Source organism: Lodderomyces elongisporus, chromosome 2, assembly GCF_030384665.1.
Source record: "Lodderomyces elongisporus chromosome 2, complete sequence".
Classification (NCBI taxonomy): domain Eukaryota; kingdom Fungi; phylum Ascomycota; class Pichiomycetes; order Serinales; family Debaryomycetaceae; genus Lodderomyces; species Lodderomyces elongisporus.
Genome location: NC_083674.1, coordinates 2,621,423 through 2,644,350, shown reverse-complemented (window position 1 = coordinate 2,644,350; position 22,928 = coordinate 2,621,423). Strand labels below are relative to the sequence as shown.

The window sequence follows — 22,928 nt, the reverse complement described above, 5'->3', positions numbered from 1 at the left end:
TTTTGCCAACTTTCATTCTCTTTCTCTTAATCTTCCGGTGGAGTCGATGATTGTGTTGATCAAAGATTGAACGGCATTTTGAGAGCGACAAGAAATAGTTGTACCTTCCAAGACTTTTTGTTCTTTTTTGTTCTTTTTTTTTTTTTTTGCAAAATTACGAAGTGACACATGAAACAAAGTGGAGAGGATGGGGGGGGGGGGAGAGAAAGAGAAAGAGAGAGAAAGAGAGAGAAAGAGTGTATGTGAGAGAGTGAGTGAGGCGACTGAAAGAGGAAATAAAAAGAGAGAGATGGAAAGAGTTGAGCTGTGGCTGAAGTCAGTGAGCATAATACTACGGTTCTTGAATTTAATGGGTACATTTTAAGTCGTTTAATTTCTTATTCATTTTTTTTTTCGTTCTATTTTTGCTACTTTTTTCTAAGTCGTTGAACCATTGCTTGCTTGCTTGCTTGATTCAATTCAATTCAATTCAATTCAATTCAATTCATTCGTAGGTTCTAAGTTTGTTCACGTGTTTTTTATGGGTGCATGTACTTATCTTATCTCTCTTTGTATGGCTCAAAACATCTCTTTTTTTGATGTCTTTGCGCTAAGATATCTATTAATGCGGAAATTAAGACCCGGAAATGTTGAACAGTTGATCCTATTTTCTCCTATCTATATTTCAGCCTCTATTTATTATTATATCTACATCAACATCGACATACACCCACTCACTCATACACCTACTCACTCATACACCTACTCACTCATACACCCACTCACTCATACACCTACACCCACACACAGAGGCAAAAAGAGGTAAGGGTCTCTATTGTAGAGCTCGGACTCTGCAAGTACATTTCATGGGAGATCTTACTTCAACGCTAACGCCTTCTATGTTGTAATGAAATTTTGTTTTCAGCTTTCTTTTTGTTTTTTTTGCCTCTTTCTCGATAAGCAATCGTAGCAATGGTGTATCAAGGTGTACGTGAGGGGCAAGCCTCTTCTTGTTGGTTCTACTTTACTGTATGAAATTTATCTGGAACTTATTTTGAAATTTTGAAATTTGGAAATTTGGAACGCCTTTGTCATCGCGGGTATTTCTTTTTTCTTTTTTCTTTTTTTTTTTTATCCATTTTACCTAAGCTCTGCTTTGTATGTTATCTCTCATGTGGATCATTTGACAGACAATTGGTTGTCGTAAAGGCGTTTCTTCCCTTTTTTTCCCCCTTCTTTCTTTCTTTCTTTCTCTTACTCTTCATTAACCTCTCTTAGTTCATAACATACTCTTTGCTTCTTTGTCCTTTTTTTTTTTTTTATTTTTTTAATTTTTATTTTTTTATTTTTATTTAATTTTTTCTTTTTTGTACTCACTGCTCTTATCGTCTCCACCTTGTTTAGAAACTTGATTTCCCAATTCCATTGAACCATAAGACTGTGCAATACTTTGGGAGGGGCAATGCGGAGGGAACGGGAAGGGGAGGGGGCAAGTAAGGGCGGAACAGTTTTATTCTTTCCATTGGTTTTGTTGTTGCTCAACCTATACAAAGTTTGACAGGACTGTCAAAAACCAAAAATAAAAAAAAAGAAAAGATCAAGAAAACAAAATAATAATAATAATAAGAAGTATTGTTGTTATTATTATTATTATAGAAAAAAGGAAGGGGGAAAGAAGGGTAATGATTTACTGGTCCATAACTCGTTTGTCGTCAACCAAACAAACCCAATACCCTCTTCCACAACTATTTTGCTGCTGTATTATATTCATGTGCTTTGCATCCATTCATCAATACCAATAAGAAGCTTGTAACAAGTTATCCTTCTGAACAACATTATTGAACAACATTATTGAACAACACGAACAACATGATAAGCCAATAGTAATTGCGTATACGGCGTTTTGGTTATCAATAGGCGGCTAATTTGTGCAATAATTAGAAAATTTTATATATTTTTTTTTTTATTTTTTATTTTTTATTTTTTTTTTTCGTTATAATTTCCAAGATTGGTGATTAGCCTTTACTAATTTCTAAGACAATAGAATATTACATAAGCAGAAATAAATTGCAGCAAAGAAACAATAAAAGACAAACAAAAAAATAAATAGACACAAACACAAGCACAAGTACAAGCATAAGCACAGACTGATATGTATTGCTGATAATCTTCTTCTGAACAAGCTGATTACGCACTGTGGTGTTGATACTTACTGATAAGAAAGTGGGCATTAATAGGGAATATGAGTTATGATAAAGCCAAACAAAAATAAAAAAAAACAAAGTTGAATGTTGGACTTGGACGAATGGTTTTTGTAGTGGTAAAGAAGAGGAATGTGGTAACAGATGATCTTTGTTGCTCTCCCACCTGTCTCATACATACTTATTACAAGTATATAAGAACGTTGCAAAACTCCACTTTTGATACTTTTGAATTTCCAAGATTCTCAATTTCCAAATTTCCAAGTTTCCAAGTTTCCACATTTTTCTAATAATCACAGTTTCTCACAACCTCTTCGTTGCCTAAGACTATTCTTACAATGCCAGAAAAGGAGTTGGATTATATTAGATCCAGAGAAGCCGCCTCTGGGTCCTCAAACGAGAAATCGGGTGGTGTCTATATCGACGCCTTTGACCAACAAGACTCACGACCTCCATTGAAAGGATGGGCTAAATTCAAAGACAGTTTCAAAAGAGCCGACACAGATGAGTTGGGAATCGACCCCAACTTGACCGAGGCCGAAAAGATTGCCGTTATGACTGCTAACTCACCATTGTCAAGATCATTGAAACCAAGACACTTGCAAATGATTGCCATTGGTGGTAGTATAGGTACCGGTCTCTTTGTCGGTTCCGGTACTTCGTTGCACACCGGTGGTCCAGCAGGTTTGTTGATTGCATACTTGTTGATTGGTACCATGATTTACTGTACTGTTCACTCCTTGGGTGAACTTGCTGTGGCATTCCCTGTTTCTGGTGCATTCGTCACCTACAATACCAGATTTATCGACCCTTCCTGGGGTTTTGCCATGGCCTGGAACTATGCCATGCAATGGCTTGTTGTCCTACCTTTAGAACTAGTTGCTGCCGCAGTCACTATAAAGTACTGGAATTCCGAAATCAACTCGGCTGCATTTGTCGTTATCTTTTATGTATTAATCATTGCCATCAACTTCTTTGGCGTTAAAGGTTACGGTGAGGCTGAGTTTATATTTTCCATCATCAAGGTGTTGGCATGTTTGGGCTTTATCATCCTTGGTATAATTCTTTGTGCTGGTGGTACCGGTAAAGGTTACATTGGTGGCAAACACTGGCGCGACCCAGGTGCATTCAATAACGGAGTCAAGGGTACAATCTCAGTGTTTGTTAATGCCGCTTTTGCCTTTGCAGGTACTGAGCTTTGTTGTTTGGCAGCAGCCGAATCAGCAAACCCAAGAAGAGATCTTCCAAAAGCCGTTAAACAAGTGTTTTGGAGAATCTTGTTGTTCTATGTCGTTTGTCTTACCCTTGTTGGATTGTTGGTGCCATACAACGACCCAAGATTGCTTTCCGACGAAAGTTATGCATCAGCAAGTCCCTTTGTTATCGCAATTAAGAATGCCAAAATCCACGTTCTTGACCATATCATGAATGTTGTTATTTTGGTTGCAGTCTTATCTGTGGGAAATGCATCAGTGTTTGGCTCAAGTAGAACTCTTGCCGCATTGGCTGCATCAAAGCAAGCGCCAAAGATTTTCGGTTACATTGACAAGCAAGGTAGACCATTGGTGGGAATTATTATTCAATTGATCTTTGGTGCCTTGTGTTTCCTTGCTGCTTCAGACAAGCAGAGTTTGGTCTTTTCGTGGCTTCTTGCATTGAGTGGTCTTTCATCGATTTTCACTTGGGGATCTATCAATTTGTGTCACCTTAGATTTAGAAGAGCATTGAGTGTGCAAGGTAGAGACACACTGGAGTTGACGTATACTTCACAACCAGGCATATATGGTGCTATTTGGGGTTTGCTTTTGAATGTTGTTGTATTGTGTTTGCAATTCTGGATTGCCGTGTGGCCATTGGGTGAAGCACCAAATGCGTCAGCTTTCTTCCAAAATTTCCTTACCGTGCCTGTTGTTTTGGTGCTTTATGTTGGACACAAGATCTACTCTAGAAACTGGAAGATTTTCTACAGAGCACACGAGATTGATATTGACACTGGTAGAGCTGAATTGGATTTGGATTTGGTTCGTCAAGAGGTTGCTGAAGAAAAAGCAGCACTCAGGGCAAGTCCTTTCTACAAAAGGTTTGCACACTTTTTCTGTTAAACTTTATGCAGCAATGCAACCATTCAACCATCCAACAACTCTGTTCTTATTCTTTCTTTCTTCTGTTGGAAGCTGATTTTCTTTTGTTTTATTTTAACCAAAAAAAAAATATAAAAATAAAATGAAGGACATAATTTTTTTTCACGACGTTTGTGTATAGCAGCAAATAAGGTGGATTGGATTGATTCCTCCACTGATGTTATAAGTAATATATTAGAAACGCTAATTCTTTTAATTTCTGCTTTTTAAACTGCTTTTTACTTCTTGCTTCTTGCTTTTTTGCCCTTTCTTTTATGTTTTTTGCTTCTTCTAATTTTGTTTTCCATTTCGTTCTTGTATCTGACTATATTTAAGCAACCAAAGGGCGGCAGCTGGAATGAAAATTCAATGATTTAAAATAATAAAGATCTTATTAATCTCTCCTTATCCACTACTCTTCTTGAAAACCTGAGTATGTATTGATTGACTTGTGGATGTTAAATCTCTATTTCTCAATCCCCTCTTTCTTTCTAACGGGTATTCATCGTCCATACGGCAAGAGGCTTTTGGCAATCAAGTACCAGTGCCATATGGTTGGTCTGGCAAGAAAAAGGAACTAAGTAATTTTTTTTTTTTTTTGTTCTTTTTTTTTGGTGTTGTTGTTGTTCCGTTCCCCCTCGATACGAGGCACAACATGTTAAAAAAGAAAAGAAATAAAAAACAAGCATAAAAGAAAGGGAGAAAGCATCGGGCCGATACCACCTACTACAGCGCGACACCGATTTAGTAAAGGATTACGATTTTAACAAAGAGCGAATAGCACTAACACTAGCACTAGTATAAGTACGCATTTCAGTGCTTACTTGAAAGTTTGCAATGGTGGGAAGGGGGAAAGGGGGACGGTGCCGTGAGAGGGGAACGAGAAAGTCCAGGAGACATGGGTTGGGAGAGACAGGCCAAGGGGAGAGGTTCATGTGCGGAATTTGCAATTTAAGATTAATCCGGCGTAGTATATCGTGCCGTGCTTGCTCCTTGTACCCCACAATTGCAAACTTCAAAACCTGGAGAAGAATAGACAACCATTGAGATATACTGTCCTTTATTTTAATAAACATTTCCCCTCCTCCTCCTCTTTCTCCTTTTTTATTTTTCTAGTTGATATTGATATCTACTATCTTAATTGTTCTCCAATTAAAACTCAAGGTTAAAGTGTTTAAAATAAATAGTACACACTAAAAGAAGAGAAAAAGGTTTATGTACGTTTAAAAGAAACAATAATAGGTGGGGTATGAATACGGCAATTTTCGTCCTTTTTTTTTCTTTTTCTGAGTCCGTTGTAGCAGTCCAAATCTGCGCTTAGTCGGTGGTGCGGAGGGGAGTGCGAAAAGGGCGAGAAAAGCGAATAGGGCGAGAAACAACCGTACAGAAAAGGAAGAAAAAAGAAAACAAAAAAAAAAAAAGAAAAATTTGAAAAAAATTTGAAAAAATGCCGAAGGAACAACGTACGGCACGAGTGCGAAAATGCCGAAGGCTACGCAGACTTTTCCACCCCAAATAAAGAAAGGCTTAACGAAAGAAAAACCTGTCATTAATGTGTCTTGGCCAACATCAACGATACTGTTTTTTTTTCACCTTTTTTTTCGAAAAAAATACAACCAGTTTCAGATAAATACGGAGCACAAGAAACAAAACCATCATCTTATCAAGGTACAAGTGACCTTGTGATTCAACTAAACTTAGATATAATGAATCATGTAAGATCTGTGTCGTTTTTTTTTTCTTCTTCTTCCTTTCCTTCTTCTTCTTCTTCTTCTTTACCAAAAAAGAAATAAAAAGTAGGTCATTACAGCAATAGAAACCAACATCTCATCTCAGTGCAACATTGTTTCATTTGCATGCAGAAAAGGTTAAATTTTGACAACTGGTTTTGACAGATATTCCGCACGATACTATTGTTTTGCATCCAATATTAAAATAAAATAATAATAATGATAAAAAAATAAAACAAAAGGCAAAATAAAAAAGAAACGGTCCTATCCTATCCCATCTTAGTCATCGTTTTTTGACCGCTATTCACATTCTCAATCATAAGCCCTATATCTCTATCCCAATTACAAGAACGCCCTTACCATCAGTATCTAATAACGCCTTTCCGCCCCGTTTCTCTTATCAAGCGGTGAAGGAGATCTAAAAATTTTTTTTTGGTTTCTATTTCTTTCCTTTAAAAAAAAAGTAGTTTATAATCTAGAAAGATTTCCTTGATTTTTATTCCCTCAACAATTCAACACTCAGATAAATAAACATATCAACTCCTTTTTTTTAACTTTTCAACTTTTTTTTCTTTTTTCTTTTTTCTTTTTTCTTTTCTTGTCTTTTTATACGAAAGAGCCAAGACACTTTTGCAAATACAACTTTTTTTTTATTTTTCATTCATTTCTTTTCTTCATTTCCATTTAGCAAGAATTGATTTTGAAAAATGGCAGAAAAGGAACAGAGTCAAATCAATATCGGTGAAAACCGAATTGCAACACCACCACCACCATTAGAAGAGAAAAATGTCGAAATTGTTGCTCAAGCCAAATCGCAAGAAGGTAGTTCTTTAGATGCTTTCTCCAATCCAGAGAGCGACGAAGGCAGAGAGCCCACAGAACAAGAATTGAAAGACCTTAGACACGTTGTGGGTGATATTCCAGCTTCTGCTTGGCTTGTTGCCGTAGTCGAGTTGGCCGAACGTTTCAGTTACTACGGTCTTAGTGCTCCTTTCCAAAACTATATGCAAAATGGTCCTGACGATCACCCAGCAGGTGCATTGCAATTGGGTCAACAAGGTGCAACTGCGCTCAGTTACTTTTTCCAGTTTTGGTGTTACGTCACACCAATTGGTGGTGCATGGTTGGCAGACACTTATTTGGGTCGTTTCACAACTATTTGTTGGGCCACGGGTATCTACATCATTGGTATTTTCCTTCTTTTCATCACATCTATCCCATCAATCACTAGTAAATCAGTTGGTACTGGTGGTTTTGTTGCCGCTATTATCATCATTGGTATTGCAACTGGTATGATCAAGTCAAACGTGAGTCCCTTGATTGCTGATCAAGTGCCAAAGAGAAACCCATACATCAAGATTACTAAAAAAGGTGAAAGAGTCGTTGTTGACCCCGCACTCACTATTCAAAGAACATTTAGTGTCTTTTATCTTATGATCAACATTGGTTCACTTTCAGTTATTGCAACAACTGAGTTGGAAGCACACAAGGGTTTCTGGACTGCATACTTGTTGCCATTCTGTTTCTTCTTTGTTGGTGTGGTTGTGCTCATAATTGGTAAAAACAAGTATATCAAAGTTCCCGTTGGTGACAAGGTTATCTCAAGAACATTTAGATGCGTTTGGGCGGCTGCTCGTAAAGGGTTCAATTTCGAAAAAATTAAGCCATCTAAAAGTGATAAAGCTTACGATTGGGATGACCACTTTGTCGATGAGATCAAGAGAGCTATTGCCGCATGTAAAGTTTTCCTTTTCTTCCCTGTTTACTGGCTTGTTTACGGTCAAATGTTGAACAATTTCGTTTCACAAGCCGGTACAATGAGAGCACACGGATTGCCAAATGATTTCCTTCAAGCCATTGACTCCATTGCCATTATCATCTTTATCCCAATCATGGAACGTGGTGTTTACCCATTCATTAGAGCATACACCCCATTCAAGTTGAAACCCATCACACGTATCTTTTTCGGATTCATGTTTGCTAGTGGATCCATGATTTACGCTGCCGTGTTACAACATTACATCTATAAAGCTGGTCCATGTTACGACCACCCATCCGATTGTCCAAACGGTAACGATATCCACATTGCATTGCAAACTCCAGCTTATTGGTTGATTGCCATGAGTGAAATTCTTGCATCAATCACTGGTCTTGAATATGCATACACCAAGGCACCAGTAAGTATGAAATCGTTTGTTATGTCGCTTTTCCTTGTCACCAATGCATTTGGTGCTGCATTGGGTATTGCATTGTCACCAGTGAGTGTTGACCCTAAAATGGTATGGACTTTCACTGGTTTGGCTGTTTCGGCATTCATTGCAGGTATTTTGTTCTGGTTCATTTACAGGAGCTATAATGCCAAGGAAGAAGCATGGAACAACTTGGAGTATGAAAACGAGTTAGATGAAGCTGTGTTGAGGCCTATTCACTCATTCCCACACTCAGTAAAGAGCCTTGCCTAAAAAAAAAAGATAATAAAAAAAAAATTATGAGGGTGTGTTGGCGAGTTAAAAAAAAGTTTGAAGGAGTAAGGGAAGAGGCTTTAGCATGCTTGTGTGTATAAGTTCATTTATTTCTTGTATATTTTACGATTTACATATAATTAGAAAATAAAATAAATAAAATAAATAAATAAATAGTAATAATAATATTTTAGACGAGTTTTGAATGAATTAATCAATTTTTTATTTTCAATTCTTTTTTATTCCGTTTTCTAATTCTTTTAAATTCAATTTATTACACATTTATTTGAAACTCTATAAATCTAATGTATTTGTTAACGACACTTTTCGTGTCATGACCAAAAAAAAAAATATAGTCTTTAGACTTCCCAGTAGCCTGGGAATAAATAGTGCATCTTTTCTAACAATTCCTTCTTGACCCCATGTGGACTTGTGCTCACTGCAAACTTCATGGAGCCTTTGATATCATCCCCAATACCTTGGCCCTTTTCAGCAAACTCGTCAATTAATTTGGCCGCCAATTTGCATGCATTGGCAGAGTTGGCTTTGAGGTTGCCAACAACGGTTTCCACGGTGACTGGCTCTTCGCTTTCATTCCATGAGTCGTAGTCAGTAGACATACAAATCATTTGATAGGCAATCTCAGCCTCACGTGCCAATTTGGCTTCGGGCAATACTGACATGTTGATGATTGAGCCACCCCAGGATCTGTATAGTTTGGACTCGGCACGTGTAGAGAACTGTGGGCCCTCCATACAGATAATGGTGAGGTCTTCATTGTCATTTGTGTGTTTCTTGGTGTGTAATGTTGGTTTTGCATCGTTTTCGCCTTCAAGGAATCCGCTTGATGGGATTGCATTGGCAATGAGTTCGTTCAATTTCAAGTCGAATGGTTCACCAAACATTGCATGAGCAACAAACCCCTTTTCGAAAAAAGTAGATGGTCTGATTCCCTTTGTTCTATCGATGATTTGGGTAGGCAAAACAAAGTCTCTTGGCTTGATCTCTGGTTGCAATGATCCAACGGCTGAGAATGCAATTATGGCCTTGACACCCAATTTTTTCAATGCGGCAATATTGGCTCTTGAAGGAACATCGCTAGGTAACAAGTCATGGTGTTGTCCATGTCTTGCTAAAAACGCAACAGGAAAGCCAGAATCAGTTTGAGAAATGGTGATTGGTCCCGATGGGAATCCCCATGGTGTACTAACAGTCAACCTTGCAATTGGTTTCAAATTGGGCAAATCGTATAAACCGGTACCTCCAATAACAGCAAGGGTCACTTCACCATCATAAGTATGTGGCAACTTGGACAAGTCAACCTTTTCTCTATGAACAAACATTCTGATTTCCTCTGGGTTTTCGTAGATACTCGGCGAAGAAAAAAAAAATATGGAGATTTTCGAAATTGTTGCAATGCTTTTATAGATTGTTTGAAAAAAAAAAAATCTTATCTCTAAGAAGTAGTACAACGTGCCCCCTCTCCACGCGGTTTAATTGTTGTTTTTTTTTAACCTTTAACTTTTTTTTTATTTGTCTTTTTCTTTCTTGTTCTCAGAGAGTACTAAAGAAAAAATAATATATGAATATTCAAATTCTATACATGGTAGAAGATGTAGCAGAATTACGCGATGCGAGCCACACTTCAAGTCAAACAAAGGAGTTAAATGAGGCACCGAGTTTCAAATGGTTTGTTAAGCTCCGTAGATCTGCAAGGAATCATGTAGATATAGCTGGGTGCACTACAAGTTTGGTCCTCTTTTTTTTTTTTGCTTTTCTTTCTTTCTCGAAAACACGGCCGAACTTTTCTTGACTTCATATCCTTTGCTTTACCATTTTTTTTTTTTTACTTATTTTAGTAAAGTTAAAGGTCTTCCTTAATTTGATTTGATTCCGTGCTGTTCAAGGTTCATCAGAAAGTTTTAACAATATATAAAAAAAAAACAGACATTATTCTAGAGAATAAGAAAGGAAACAGAAAAAAGTATTTGTCAGGTGTTATACACTGCTGAATGTAAGTAAGCTACTCAATCTATGTAAGTGTTTCAACTACTTATTGCTAAGCTTTCATTACCTCTTCTAAGCTGATTCAATCAAACCCTTTAATTTTTCGTAGTCAAGTATCTCCAAATCATCTTGAAAAAGATAATTGTTGGTTGAAGTCGAATGTATTTAGGTAAAGGCAAAAATAAAATATAATATAAAAATTCAAGTCTCCACCTTTCTGCCTCCGGGACAACAAGACGCTACCAGTCACACATCACAGATACACACACACACATTGACTCTCTGTTTCTCTCTCTTGTTTCCCCAGCTCGTCAAAGACGAAGAAGAAGAAAAAAAAATACACTCATTATCGATTCGAATGACTATTTAATTCATCAACACAGACCATAATATTCAAACCTGCTGTATATCACACACATCAAACATGATACAGACACATATTAAGCGTATAGCACCAAGACGTATACATAGTACAGTCTCGATATTTACTCGATATAAGTCTCATGCGACTAAGGATGATCAAAAGACATTTAGTAGGAGAAAGAATAGTAATAGTAATAGTAACAATAATAATAATAATAATAATAATAACACTACCAACACCCCCACTAACAATAACACCAGTAATTCTAGTAAAGATGCCTCGCTGTCCTTGCCACCATCGACGAGCCAACAAAATGAATCGCCCATACCATACTTGCCCATGTCATCTTTACCACCGTTACCAGAACACTTGAAACAGGAGGCGAAGGAGGGTGAAGATAAGGAACCTAATTTCAAAGTCGAGCTATCAACACCAAAGCCATTTATTGACCTTGTTGTTCCACAGTTTGCAGTGACACAGCCGAATCTCAAAATAATGAGTCTTGAAAAAATGGGCAAAGTAAAGGACTTGAGTCGGAATTTCAGTAGTTTTGCTGAGAATGGTGGAGCTATGACAAATGATGCCGAAGATGGCCAAGTCGATGATCTGGCGTTGATTCAGCTAGGTAAGGAGATAGGTGCATTTATGGAGCCGGACTATAATGAGATGTATCCTAGTTTTAAACACCCATTAAAGAAATCGCTTTCGGGAATGACTGCGCTCAACAAGCCATTAAATAGTATTCATGACTCTTATTTATGGGAAGTTGTATCACCCGAAAAGTTGTGGAAGGCACCCTACCAAGGACTGCAGGATCCACTTGGGTTTAAGAAGTGGGAGCAGGAGTTTTTGGCCAAGGAGGAGAAGAGGAAAGAAGAGCAACAACTGGAACTTAAGGAATATAGGGAATTTCAAGCACTTATGGGTAATCGAAACTCATTCTTTGAGACTGGAGTAGATGGCAAAAAATTCAGCATCGGCTTAGAAGCAGGTGCGGATGCGGGTGTGGGTGCAAGTGCAGGTACTAGTGCAAGTGCAGGTGCAGATTCTAGTACTTCTGGTGTCGTTGGTAATGAAGCAGGTGCTCGAGCAGATACTACAGTCAGCACAAGGGGAAGAAGAAGAAAGTTGAATAGAAAATTGTTAAAGAAATTTAAGAAATTAAAGGAAGATGGCAAAGTACCAGAGAGGAATGAAATCATCATAGAACTTAAATAGATTATTGGGATGTTCAGTTTTTCATAATCACCATTTTGTTTTTTCTTTTATTTTTGTTGATTTTTTCTTGAATATAAAAAAAAGTTTGAAATAGGAGTACATTCTTATGTTTTTTTTAGATATATATATATATATATAAATACAGTTAATGTTAAATTATAGGATAATGAATATATGAGATACGAAAACATTTATGAAATTATGTAGATATATATATAGATATATAGATATATAGATATATATATATATATATATTAACTATTGTTTTATCACATGAACCACGAATGTGTTTTTTTTTTCTTCTATTCTCAATAATTAGTTGTAGTATTTAGATGTTTTGTTATCTTCTTTAGTCACGAATTTGAGAAAGTTTACCTGTTTCAAGGTGTGTTCACAAAGTGGTGTTTATTGGCAAGTTTGTAGATTTCCAAAACAGGAATTGATTAGGGATAGCTTTGAACCAGTATTGACCGAGATGGTTATAAGCTAACATTGTATTATTATAGCTGTTGAACATCAAAGTCTAGACAATTGTAAAGTTTTGCTTATTTACTAATTTGCCCACTTCTTTATGCTTACTTGCTTTCAGGTTTACATGAACTTGCACTTAAACAATTTCTCCTTTCTATTTTATATTCTTGTATACTATTTTATTTCATTTTTTTTTTTTCATCCATTGGTATTAGTTCAACTTTTCTTTTCTTATATTTTATTTTGTAGATCATTTCGCAACCGGTATTTATAATACAAGTTTTTTTGTTTTGACGTATAAGTAAACAGCAGAAACTACCCATTAGCTCTAACGATAACTTATGTACATCCATGCACTGCACTTCTTAGCCCACTACTTCCACTTCTCTCTCCCCCCCTACTTCCCTTTACTTTTTTTTATAGAATAGTATGATAATAAATACCGTAATGTGTGTTTATTCATATTGTTTCATCTGTTTTGTTTTGAATATAGACAAAGAACATTACCCAGCACCAATGTTCTATTGCACCACTGCCAGCATACCATTCTGAGACGATTGTGCATCAACCAAAAAACACCCTCGTCCTCTTCCAAACACCATGTTCTTGTTTCTTTTTAGTTTTGGATCTTGCTCACACTGATTGTCATTATGGTTACTCTCTAAAATAGAGTGCATTGCAAAGTGCCACACCCACATATTCCGAGAAAGATATGCAGGAGAGTTCCGCAACCAAAAAAAACGTGAACTATTTAAAAAAAAAAAAAAGGAAACATAAAGAGAATCAGACAGATATTAATTTATGTCATCCTGCATATACACACATTCTACTGATGCTGAAGTCTCTCTTAGATCAACATTGGAGGTGCCAAAAAAAATAAGCAGCAGCAGCAGCAGCAGCAAAAAAAAGAAAAAAGGCACAGAGCCCAAAGGTGCAACAAAAGCAACAAAAGACAAAGCCCGCAAAGAGAGACAATAAGAGACAAAGAGACAAAGAGACAAAGCCTTGTTTTGTTTTTTACAAAGTATAAATCTCCTTTACCCAATCATCCTATTCTAATCGAACCATGTTCCTGATTGTTCACAAAGGGGGAGAGGCCAAATCTTTTTAATTTTTTTTTTATTTTTAAAAAAAAAATTTATGTTATAAACTTTACTGTCCAACCGATATTTTTCCATTCGAATGCTTCCTCCTCTTTAATTCTTTTATTTTCCTTTCCATTGCTTTCCCTTCCCTTCCTTCCTTTCATTCTTTCTTTCTCAGATTCACATATCTTCATTTGCTCAACAATACAAGTAAAGCATAAATTTAATTTTTTTTTTTTGTTCATGAAGTCACTGCTTAGTAGACAACCATACATCAAGTATGTGGCGTTTGCATTGACTTTGCTACTAGTGTTTACGCTAACACACAGATCAAACACACGTACTGTTACCATTATCCAACAACAACAGCTGCCGCTGGATTCGCAAAGCAAGGGTGAATTGGTTGATCAGGAAAATGCAAAATTGAATCTGGGGGAACTTGGCAACACCAAGAAGCCAGTTGATGTGGTTCAACCCGGTGGAAAGGTTAAGGCTACGTTTGTCACTTTGGCACGTAACTCTGAGCTATACAAGTTGATCAAGTCGATTCGTGAAGTTGAGGATCGTTTTAATAGAAAGTATAATTACGATTGGGTTTTCTTGAATGACCAGGAGTTTACTGAAGAGTTTAAAGAATTGACCTCGGCCATTGTATCGGGAAACACCAAGTATGGGTTGATACCCAAGGAGCATTGGTCGTACCCTTCGTGGATTGACCAGGAGAAGGCACGCAAGGCTAGAGAAAAGATGCATGCGGAAAAGATAATTTATGGAGGTTCAGAGTCTTATAGATTTATGTGTCATTATGAGAGTGGGTATTTTTACAAAAGTGAATTGTTGGATGAATACGATTGGTACTGGCGGGTTGAGCCAGATATCCACATAAACTGTGATATAAATTATGATGTGTTTCAATACATGGAGGATCACAATAAGGTTTATGGGTTTACTGTGTCGCTTTACGAGTTTAAAAATACGATTCCAACATTGTGGGACCACACCAAAAAGTTTATTCAAGAGAATCCACAATATCTTGCAAAGGATAACTTTATGGATTTTATTAGTGATGATGGTGGAGAAACTTATAACTTGTGTCATTTTTGGACAAACTTTGAAGTTGCCTCTTTAAAGTTTTGGAGATCTGAAGCATATAACAAATACTTTGATTATTTAGACAAGCAAGGTGGGTTCTTTTATGAGCGGTGGGGAGATGCGCCAATCCACTCGATTGCTGCAGCATTGTTTTTACCACGCGATAAGATTCATTATTTTGGAGATGTTGGATATAGACACGGTGTTTATGGCCAATGTCCTTTGAACAAGGACTTTAGATATGACCACAAGTGTACGTGTAATCCCGAGGATGATTTCACGTTTAGGTCATACTCGTGTGGTAAGAGGTATTATGATTTGATGAAGTTGGATAAACCCAAGGAATGGGCAAATTACCAATAAATGGGTTGAACAGAATTGGGTGCGTAATAGAGAAGGAGTTTCGGAGTAAGACATGTATGTATATGTGTATATAACCAGTATTAGGCATAGTTTTCTTTAAATTTTTTTTTTTTTTAAAATGAAAGGTATTTATATGCACTTTTATGTATCTCGATTTACACATTAATATACATATATATATATGTATATATGTATATAACACTTTAATTAATTCCAGAATAAAGGACTCTAGCACTATATTCTGAATGGACTCGACATTATCCATTGAGTGTATGTGAACTATATTGGTGGTGGTATAAAAGAGATATATGTCTAAATTCGTTTGATTTACTAGAATCATTTACCATACTATATCACATACTTACACACACACACACAAACACACACACAAACACACACACACTTTCAAACGAACCAAAAAAAACAACAAAGAATAGAAGTGTTTTCATACCTGATGATCGTCTCTTGTTACCCTTTATTTTGTTTTTTTATTTATCTAAATGATGGCAGATTGATGCAATATCATGCAATCAAGTGTGTGAGCAAATATGAGTGAAGCAAAGTAGCATAGACCTTTCGAGTTCAGTGTTCAAATGATTCCATTTGCCAAAATATAATGTCCAAAAATGAAAAAAAAAAAACAGTAAAAAGGTAAAAAAATGAAGATTAGATTAGATGGCGAGGGGCTGCTGTTTTGTACACTGAAGCCCAACCGCGGTAATAGTTGATTATATATTTTTCAGTTGTCTATTCATTATACAGATACTTACATTAACATTGGTGTATTGTAAAGCAAGTCTTACTGCTTTATTCCTTTGACATATTCTTTTAACTTTGCCTTCTCAATCTTGTCAAAAAAAAAAGGAAAGAAAAAAAAGGAAAGAAAAGAAAAAGACTTGGCTATGTTTGACAGCTCATTACAATCTTCAATAAGCTGTTCATATTACAAGAGTATTGTCTCCTATGGTTGATTATGTTCTCTCTGTTAAGATGAATTGGTGCTGGTAACGCGTACAGCAAGAAACGCGTCTATACCTCTTTGTCTCTAGGTGCCTTATTATTCTTCTGATAAGGCTTCTGTGTGCTTAATTGTCACTTAGACACGCACGCACACACACATACACATATCTATATATCTATATATATATTACTGGTAAACATTAAGCTGTGACTCTAACACAAAGTCTAGGTCTCTTCCGATAAGTTCTGTAGTCTAGTGCACGACCTATAAAGTACTCTCAAGTTGCACAAAGATGCAGAATAGAGGAGGGTCAGAGGAGGAGACAGAGAGAGAGGAAGTAGAAGGAGAAGGAGAAGGAGAAGGAGAAGGGGAAGTAGAAGTAGACACGTATTCAACAGAACGAGTACGAAGGAATTGTGGGTATGGGAGACAGACATAATCACACAGTTTCTTCAATACAACATCAACACCATAAATTATGAGAAAATAACCACCTAACACTTTCAACTAATTGCAACACCATAACTTAAATAGAACTTACAAAGACAACAGCAATAAATCGATTGTATCGAAATTAACCACGTAATCTTTAAATGTTTTTACAATACAAAATTATTTGGTGAATGTCTGCATATCCACACACCAACACACCAACACACCAACACACCAACACACACACACCAACACACAAGCACAAACACACAGGAACTTCAAACACTCTGCCCATTCTCCTTCTTCTGTAGTTCTTTTTTTTTCTTTTTTGAATTTCAACAAGAAAATTGAGACAGGGCTTTTTACTATTTTTACTATTTTTCTTTATTTTATTTATTATTTATTTATTTTCTTTATTTCGGTTTGCTTTTTTTTTTTTTTCTTTACGAACAAAAAAGAGATTTTCAGTAATCCCATTTTCAACTTTTGAACTTCAATTTTGAACACGAATTCCACTTGTCTTGTTTCCTTGTTTCCTTCTTTTCTCTCCTCTTACCTTTTCTCCTTTTAATCCTATTTCCATTTACTTTTCCTTCAAACTCCATCCTTCAATCTTTGAAAAGACAAGAATTTATTAGGAAAACTTATTTACAATTCCTTCCTCCAAATCATGTCGTCCACTAGGTCAAATGCACGCCTCATTAGGTTTGGTGTGTTTGCCTTGATCCTTATTGGATGCGGTTACATCCTCACCAGAGGCTCTTCATTCCAGCCACCAAGCTACACCCTGGGCGGTAGTGGCTCATCGACTTCTACAACCACCCCAGCACAGAATGCCAACAAGGGCGCAGCCGCTGTTGCCGACCCCAACTTGGCCAACTATAAGAAGAAGGATTTGGGTCCATTGCCTAAATTTATTGCTTTTGAAGGCCAAGATCCACAACAAGTTCCCCAAAAAAACATTGACCCCACCACTTACTCACCAAAGGACAAGGTGAAGGCTACATTTGTCTCATTGGCTAGAAACAGTGACTTGTACTCTCTTGTGGAGTCCATTATTCAAATTGAAGATAGGTTTAACAAGAAGTACCACTATGACTGGACTTTTTTGAATGAAAAGGAGTTTTCACAAGAGTTTAAAGATACTGTGTCCAATTTGGTTAGTGGAAAGTGTAACTTTGGTTTTATTCCCAAGGAGCACTGGTCATACCCTGAATGGATTGACCAAGAAAAGGCTGCATTGGTTAGAGAACAAATGAGAGAAAAGAAGATTATTTACGGTCACTCTGAATCATATCGTCACATGTGTAGATTTGAAAGTGGATTCTTTTGGCGTCAAGATGTCTTGAAGGACTATGAGTACTATTGGCGTGTGGAGCCAGACACCAAGATTTACTGTGACATTGACTATGACGTCTTTAAGTGGATGAAGGACAATGGCAAGGAGTATAGTTTTACCATTTCACTTCCCGAGTATAAGGAGACCATTCCTACCTTGTGGAAAACCACCAAGGAGTTTATTGAAAAGAATCCACAATACTTGGCACCAAACAATATGATGGAGTGGGTCTCTGACGATAAAGGTGAATCATATAATGGATGCCACTTTTGGTCCAATTTTGAGATTGGCTCATTGAATTTCTGGAGATCTGATCCTTACAAGAAGTACTTTGAGTACTTGGACAAGGCTGGTGGATTCTTTTATGAGCGTTGGGGTGACGCACCAGTTCACTCTATTGCAGCTGCATTGTTTTTGCCTAGGGAAAAGATTCATTTCTTTGAAGATATTGGATACTTTCACGTGCCATTCCACAATTGTCCAGTTGACCCTGAGATTAGAAAGGAAAGACGCTGCCACTGTAACCCAGACAAGGATTTCACTTGGAGAGGCTACTCGTGTACTACAAAGTATTATACTATTAACAATTTTAAGAGACAAAAGCATTGGGAAAAGTACACTCAATAAGCTTAGTTAAGTTAAGCCAAAAGAGCTATGGGCAAAGTGCTAGCGATGAATAGTGAAGATGAGAAGAAGTGAGGCTGAGAAGCAGCAAGCGAGGCTGAGAAGCAGCAGTCTTTGAAGCGCGTGGAGTCAGATGTTAGTATCCATCCACACAAACATACAAATTTAAAAAAAATTAAAAACAAACTCACAAATATTTATATATATGTATATATATATGTATACCTTTCTCATGGCTGGTGTATATTACCTTGAGAACATGTTACTTAGCAGCATATATATATGTATATATATACTTACTTATTTTATATCGATGTATAGTGTTATATTTGCATTTATTGTTATTCTTCTGTTACGGTAATAATGCTTGCTGTTGTCCTTTTTTCTTTTTTTTCATCTTTTCACCATGCTATTTTGTAGATAACCATATTTGTGAAGTGATGACGGCTATTGGTTTCGTCTTTGCTGTCCTGTTGATTTTGTGTTTTTAAACGCGACAATCGCGAAAACCAAAAAAAAAATGAGACAATTTTTTTTTTTGTGTGTTTTGGTCAATAAAATTCTGAGATCTGCATTGTCACGACATTCTAAGACTAAAGATGTTATGAGATTCCCCTTGTTTACCTTCAGGGGGGGGGAGAAAGGAAAGGAAAGGAAAGGTACACACAAATGAAAACTTTGATTGCAAAATAGTTTTCAGCACAATAGGAAGCTCAACAATGATTGTTTCCAATAACCATTACTTTTTGTCCTTTGTCTCTTTCCTTTTTTTCGTGGAATACTAGTTACTTCCAAGCAGTAAATGTATATGGGATGAGCAAACCACCTTGCCCTGACCATCCCCCTTGTTCTTCCATCACCAACAAAGTGATAGATGGTTATAAGAATTTCGATACCAAAACTACTATAGCTACTACTACTACTACTACTACCAGAAGAACAAAATAGCCAGCTCTAATTCTGCTTTTCGGAACATACAAAACAATCAAAATCACAGTCTCTCATCTTTCTTCTTTGTCTATTCTCCATTCTCGATTCTATATTCTCCTCGTCAGAAACAATACATAATTCATGTTGCATTTGCATTTGTTACATTGTTCTTTCGTCCTCACTTTTATACACACTCTACCACTTATAGCACACATCCACGTTCTTCTATTTTTATACTTGTATTTTTTATACTTTTATACTTTTATTTTTTATTTTCTTTCTCTCTACTTGTGTTGATTGTTGTTGAAGCTAAGAAATTTGCACAAATGTGTTTGCGACAATCTGAAACACAGGACAAAAACAGAAAAAAGGAGAAACAATACGATACGATACCGAGGGGGAGGGAGGGGGAAGGGAAAAAGGATAAATAGGAAGGATGTAATACATCATTGAAACAAAAAAACAAAGGAAATGGACTATTGAAATTGGAAACCATTTATCAACAGTTTCTTCACTTTTCTCTTTTCTTTTCTTTTCTTTTCTTTTCTTTTGAAACTATTTGAAGACAATCAACAAACAAAGATTAAACTTGTTTCTACTTCATTTCAGTTTTTGTTCTAATAATTATCTATTATTTTCTATAATTTTTATTTCCATTATTATTATTTTTTAAATTTCAAAAAGAAAGGAACATAATAAAATAAAATATAGTAGACTCGGTACACGTCTTCTTTGCCTGGAATAGAACTACAATCACCATTCGATTTACTTGTTTCGTTTCAATTTATACAGAAAAACAAATACCAATATAAATATACTTACCAAATCTCCACCCCATTTTGCAAGTTAAACCACCTTCATTCACTGTTGTCTGTGTCAGCACTCAGAGTTTCTTTTTCCCCTTTTGTTTTTCTTTTGTTTTTCTTTTGTTTTTTTTTTTTTCACTACTACGTCCAAGTTTGTCTACTTTTCTGTAAATGTCTAGCAGGATAGATATTCAATCGTTAAATTCAACGTCACCTGTCAAAACGGTGACACAGACCCTATCTGTACCGGCAGCAACTGAGTCGACAAAGATTCCAGCTAAGCCAAGGACTGCAAGTTTGAGCTCAAACACCAACATTAACACTAACAACACTAACAACAACACTAACAACAACAACAACAACACCACCTCCAAAACCTCCACCACCACCACCTCCTCCTCAGCATCATCATTATCACCGACTGGCTCCATATCGAGCCAGAAACGCAACCATCATAACGCGTCATCTTCATCACTGAATGACACCTCAAATGCACCAAAGAAGAAGCATAGACCATCATCGTTGAACCTTCGTGTTGGAGTACCAGATTCTACATCAGATGTTGCTCTCAGAATCGTAAGTCCTGGTCTTCCTCCCTTAAAAAACAAAGGGATGAAAACTACGGTGCAACTACTGCAGAAGATTCAAAAACAACAAAAGAACCTTATCGCTGCTAGGCACGGTTTGGAAATCACAACAGCTGAAGTACAAGTACAATTACAAGTACCAGAACAACAAAGCAGCAGCAACAACAGCAACAACCAAGCACAGAAACAGAAACAGGGACACCATAATGTATCGCAGCTGTTGCGCATCGAGAATGTGCTCAACGCAGAAGAACCACCAATAAAATCACCCATTTACTCCCTCGATGACTCAGATTTGAGTCGATTATCCACACTCAGGGAAAAAAGATTGAAAAGAAATAATATACCAGCACCGTTGAATATCGGTCGATTATCCAATAGAAATCGCGGCAATAGCAAGGAGCACCAAAACATACAACCTCTGATTCAATCTGCCCCCATAAGACCCATGAACCGTACCACAACCAGACTGTTTTCCAACTGCGTTGCTTACCAACAACAGCTCTATCAGTCCCAACACCCCCAACAGCAAGTACCACTACAATATCAACAATATCAACAATATCAACAATATCAACAATATCAACAATACCCACGACCAATCCCAGCAACTGCATACCAACCAGTTTTCACACCGTTGAACTCAAGAACTATATACCAATTCAATAATGCACAAGTGATGCACAATAATTTCAGAGCGCCAGTACCTCCACCCACAATGATGCAACAAAGAGTCAGAATGGTACCCGTAACTTCAGCAACCTTAGCTCAATTCCCATCAGCACGTCATGCTTCATTACCAGTGCCCCCACTCCAAACCCACTCATACTTGCACCCACAATCGCTCCCTCACAACTCACAACAACCACTACAACAACCACTACAACAACATACACAATCTGGTTACCAACCTCAAAATCAAAATCAAAATCCAACTCGAGGTCAGAGAGCTACAAGTGCAGTAACTGATGTGTTTAGCGACAATCTACAACGTGCTGCACCAATTGAGTCTCAACCATTATCATCACAAAGGGAACTTTGGAGACAAAATAGGGGTGAAAGTTACGATTACGGTGATGATGATAATAATGATGATGATGGAGGTGATGGTGTCGAGAACAATGGTATTGACGCTAATGAAGATGACGACGAGAGTATTACAGAGGAAGAGATTAGAGAAATGCAAATGAAATACGAGGCATCAAATATGCGCAATGCAACATTGGAGTTTGCACCACCACCGCCACCACCACCATCTTTATACCACTCATATTTAAATGTGTACCCGGCCTCTGCATCTGCTCGACAACAAAATTTTCCAATGTCACTGAATATAGGAAGATTTAGAAGAACCGGAAATAATAATGGCACTAATAGCTCTATACACAGGGACGAAGTGTTTGGCAGTATCAACTTTATGAATGAAAATATATTCAATTTCCGAATATTCGAAAAGAGAAGGTCTGATGATGATGAAGCAACTTCCTCGCCGTCTTTACATTCTGCGTCATCAAAGTCTTCAGATGGAGACGAAAGTGAAGTAGATGATAGCGAAAAGATTCCATCAACTTCAACGTCAGCTACTTCGACGTCAGCAACAGTATTGTCCGAAGTGGCGAAGGAAGATGATTTGCCAACAACCGAAACTACAGAGGTAGCAGATGGATCGGAAGAAGTTAAAGTCAAGGAAGATGCAAATGGTGCTAGCACGATTAAGCAGGAAACTGGAAACGATACAGAAAAACAATTAGTAGTTGTACTGGAAGCTGATGCAAAACTGGAGCAAAAGGATGATACTATAAGTACATCTCAACCAGCAACAGCAGCAACAGCAGCAGCAGCAACAGCAGCAACAGCAGCAGCAGCAACAACATTACCTCCATCACCCACACCACCACCACCATCATCATCATCTTCTTCTTCTTCATCATCATCATCTTCTTCTTCTTCTTTTACAACCACTAAAAACAATACTAATAGCTCCAACTCCACGTCCTCTTCACATTGGCTCACTAAGGAGAAAGAAAAATTCCTAAAAATTTGCGAGACTTGTTGGGATGAGTTTGTAAAGTCTAGAATAGAGTAAAAAAAATGGAACAGAAATAGAGCAAATGTGGAACAAAATTGAATTGGAGGATTGAATCATAGATAATATAA

The 22,928-nt window shown here is 37.0% G+C and overlaps 6 protein-coding genes across 6 annotated transcripts; 5 read left to right on the top strand and 1 right to left on the bottom strand. All coding sequences in view use genetic code 12, as the record gives it.

The window, feature by feature from the left end:
* Window positions 1–2,518: 2,518 nt before the first annotated feature.
* Window positions 2,519–4,282, top strand: GAP1 (glyceraldehyde-3-phosphate dehydrogenase 1; the record flags this gene model as incomplete). The annotated part of the gene is made up of 1 exon (XM_001527368.1): window positions 2,519–4,282. The coding sequence occupies one exon, from the start codon at window positions 2,519–2,521 to the stop codon at window positions 4,280–4,282; it is 1,764 nt and encodes a 587-aa protein (XP_001527418.2).
* Window positions 4,283–6,737: 2,455 nt separating this feature from the next.
* PTR2_3 (peptide transporter ptr2) lies at window positions 6,738–8,492 on the top strand (the record flags this gene model as incomplete). Its single annotated transcript, XM_001527367.1, has 1 exon — window positions 6,738–8,492. One exon carries the CDS (start codon window positions 6,738–6,740, stop codon window positions 8,490–8,492), a length of 1,755 nt encoding a protein of 584 aa, XP_001527417.1.
* Window positions 8,493–8,851: 359 nt separating this feature from the next.
* On the bottom strand, window positions 8,852–9,835 carry MEU1 (S-methyl-5-thioadenosine phosphorylase; the record flags this gene model as incomplete). Its single annotated transcript, XM_001527366.1, has 1 exon — window positions 8,852–9,835. One exon carries the CDS (start codon window positions 9,833–9,835, stop codon window positions 8,852–8,854), a length of 984 nt encoding a protein of 327 aa, XP_001527416.1.
* Window positions 9,836–13,880: 4,045 nt separating this feature from the next.
* KRE2 (alpha 1,2-mannosyltransferase 2.4.1) lies at window positions 13,881–15,092 on the top strand (the record flags this gene model as incomplete). The annotated part of the gene is given in 2 exon segments (XM_061119356.1): window positions 13,881–13,885; window positions 13,898–15,092. The coding sequence occupies 2 exon segments, from the start codon at window positions 13,881–13,883 to the stop codon at window positions 15,090–15,092; spliced, it is 1,200 nt and encodes a 399-aa protein (XP_060975339.1).
* Window positions 15,093–17,155: 2,063 nt separating this feature from the next.
* Window positions 17,156–18,451, top strand: KTR1 (alpha-1,2-mannosyltransferase ktr1; the record flags this gene model as incomplete). The annotated part of the gene is made up of 1 exon (XM_001527363.1): window positions 17,156–18,451. The coding sequence occupies one exon, from the start codon at window positions 17,156–17,158 to the stop codon at window positions 18,449–18,451; it is 1,296 nt and encodes a 431-aa protein (XP_001527413.2).
* Window positions 18,452–20,355: 1,904 nt separating this feature from the next.
* On the top strand, window positions 20,356–22,857 carry PVL30_002262 (uncharacterized protein; the record flags this gene model as incomplete). The annotated part of the gene is made up of 1 exon (XM_001527362.1): window positions 20,356–22,857. One exon carries the CDS (start codon window positions 20,356–20,358, stop codon window positions 22,855–22,857), a length of 2,502 nt encoding a protein of 833 aa, XP_001527412.2.
* Between the last annotated feature and the right edge of the window lie 71 nt (window positions 22,858–22,928).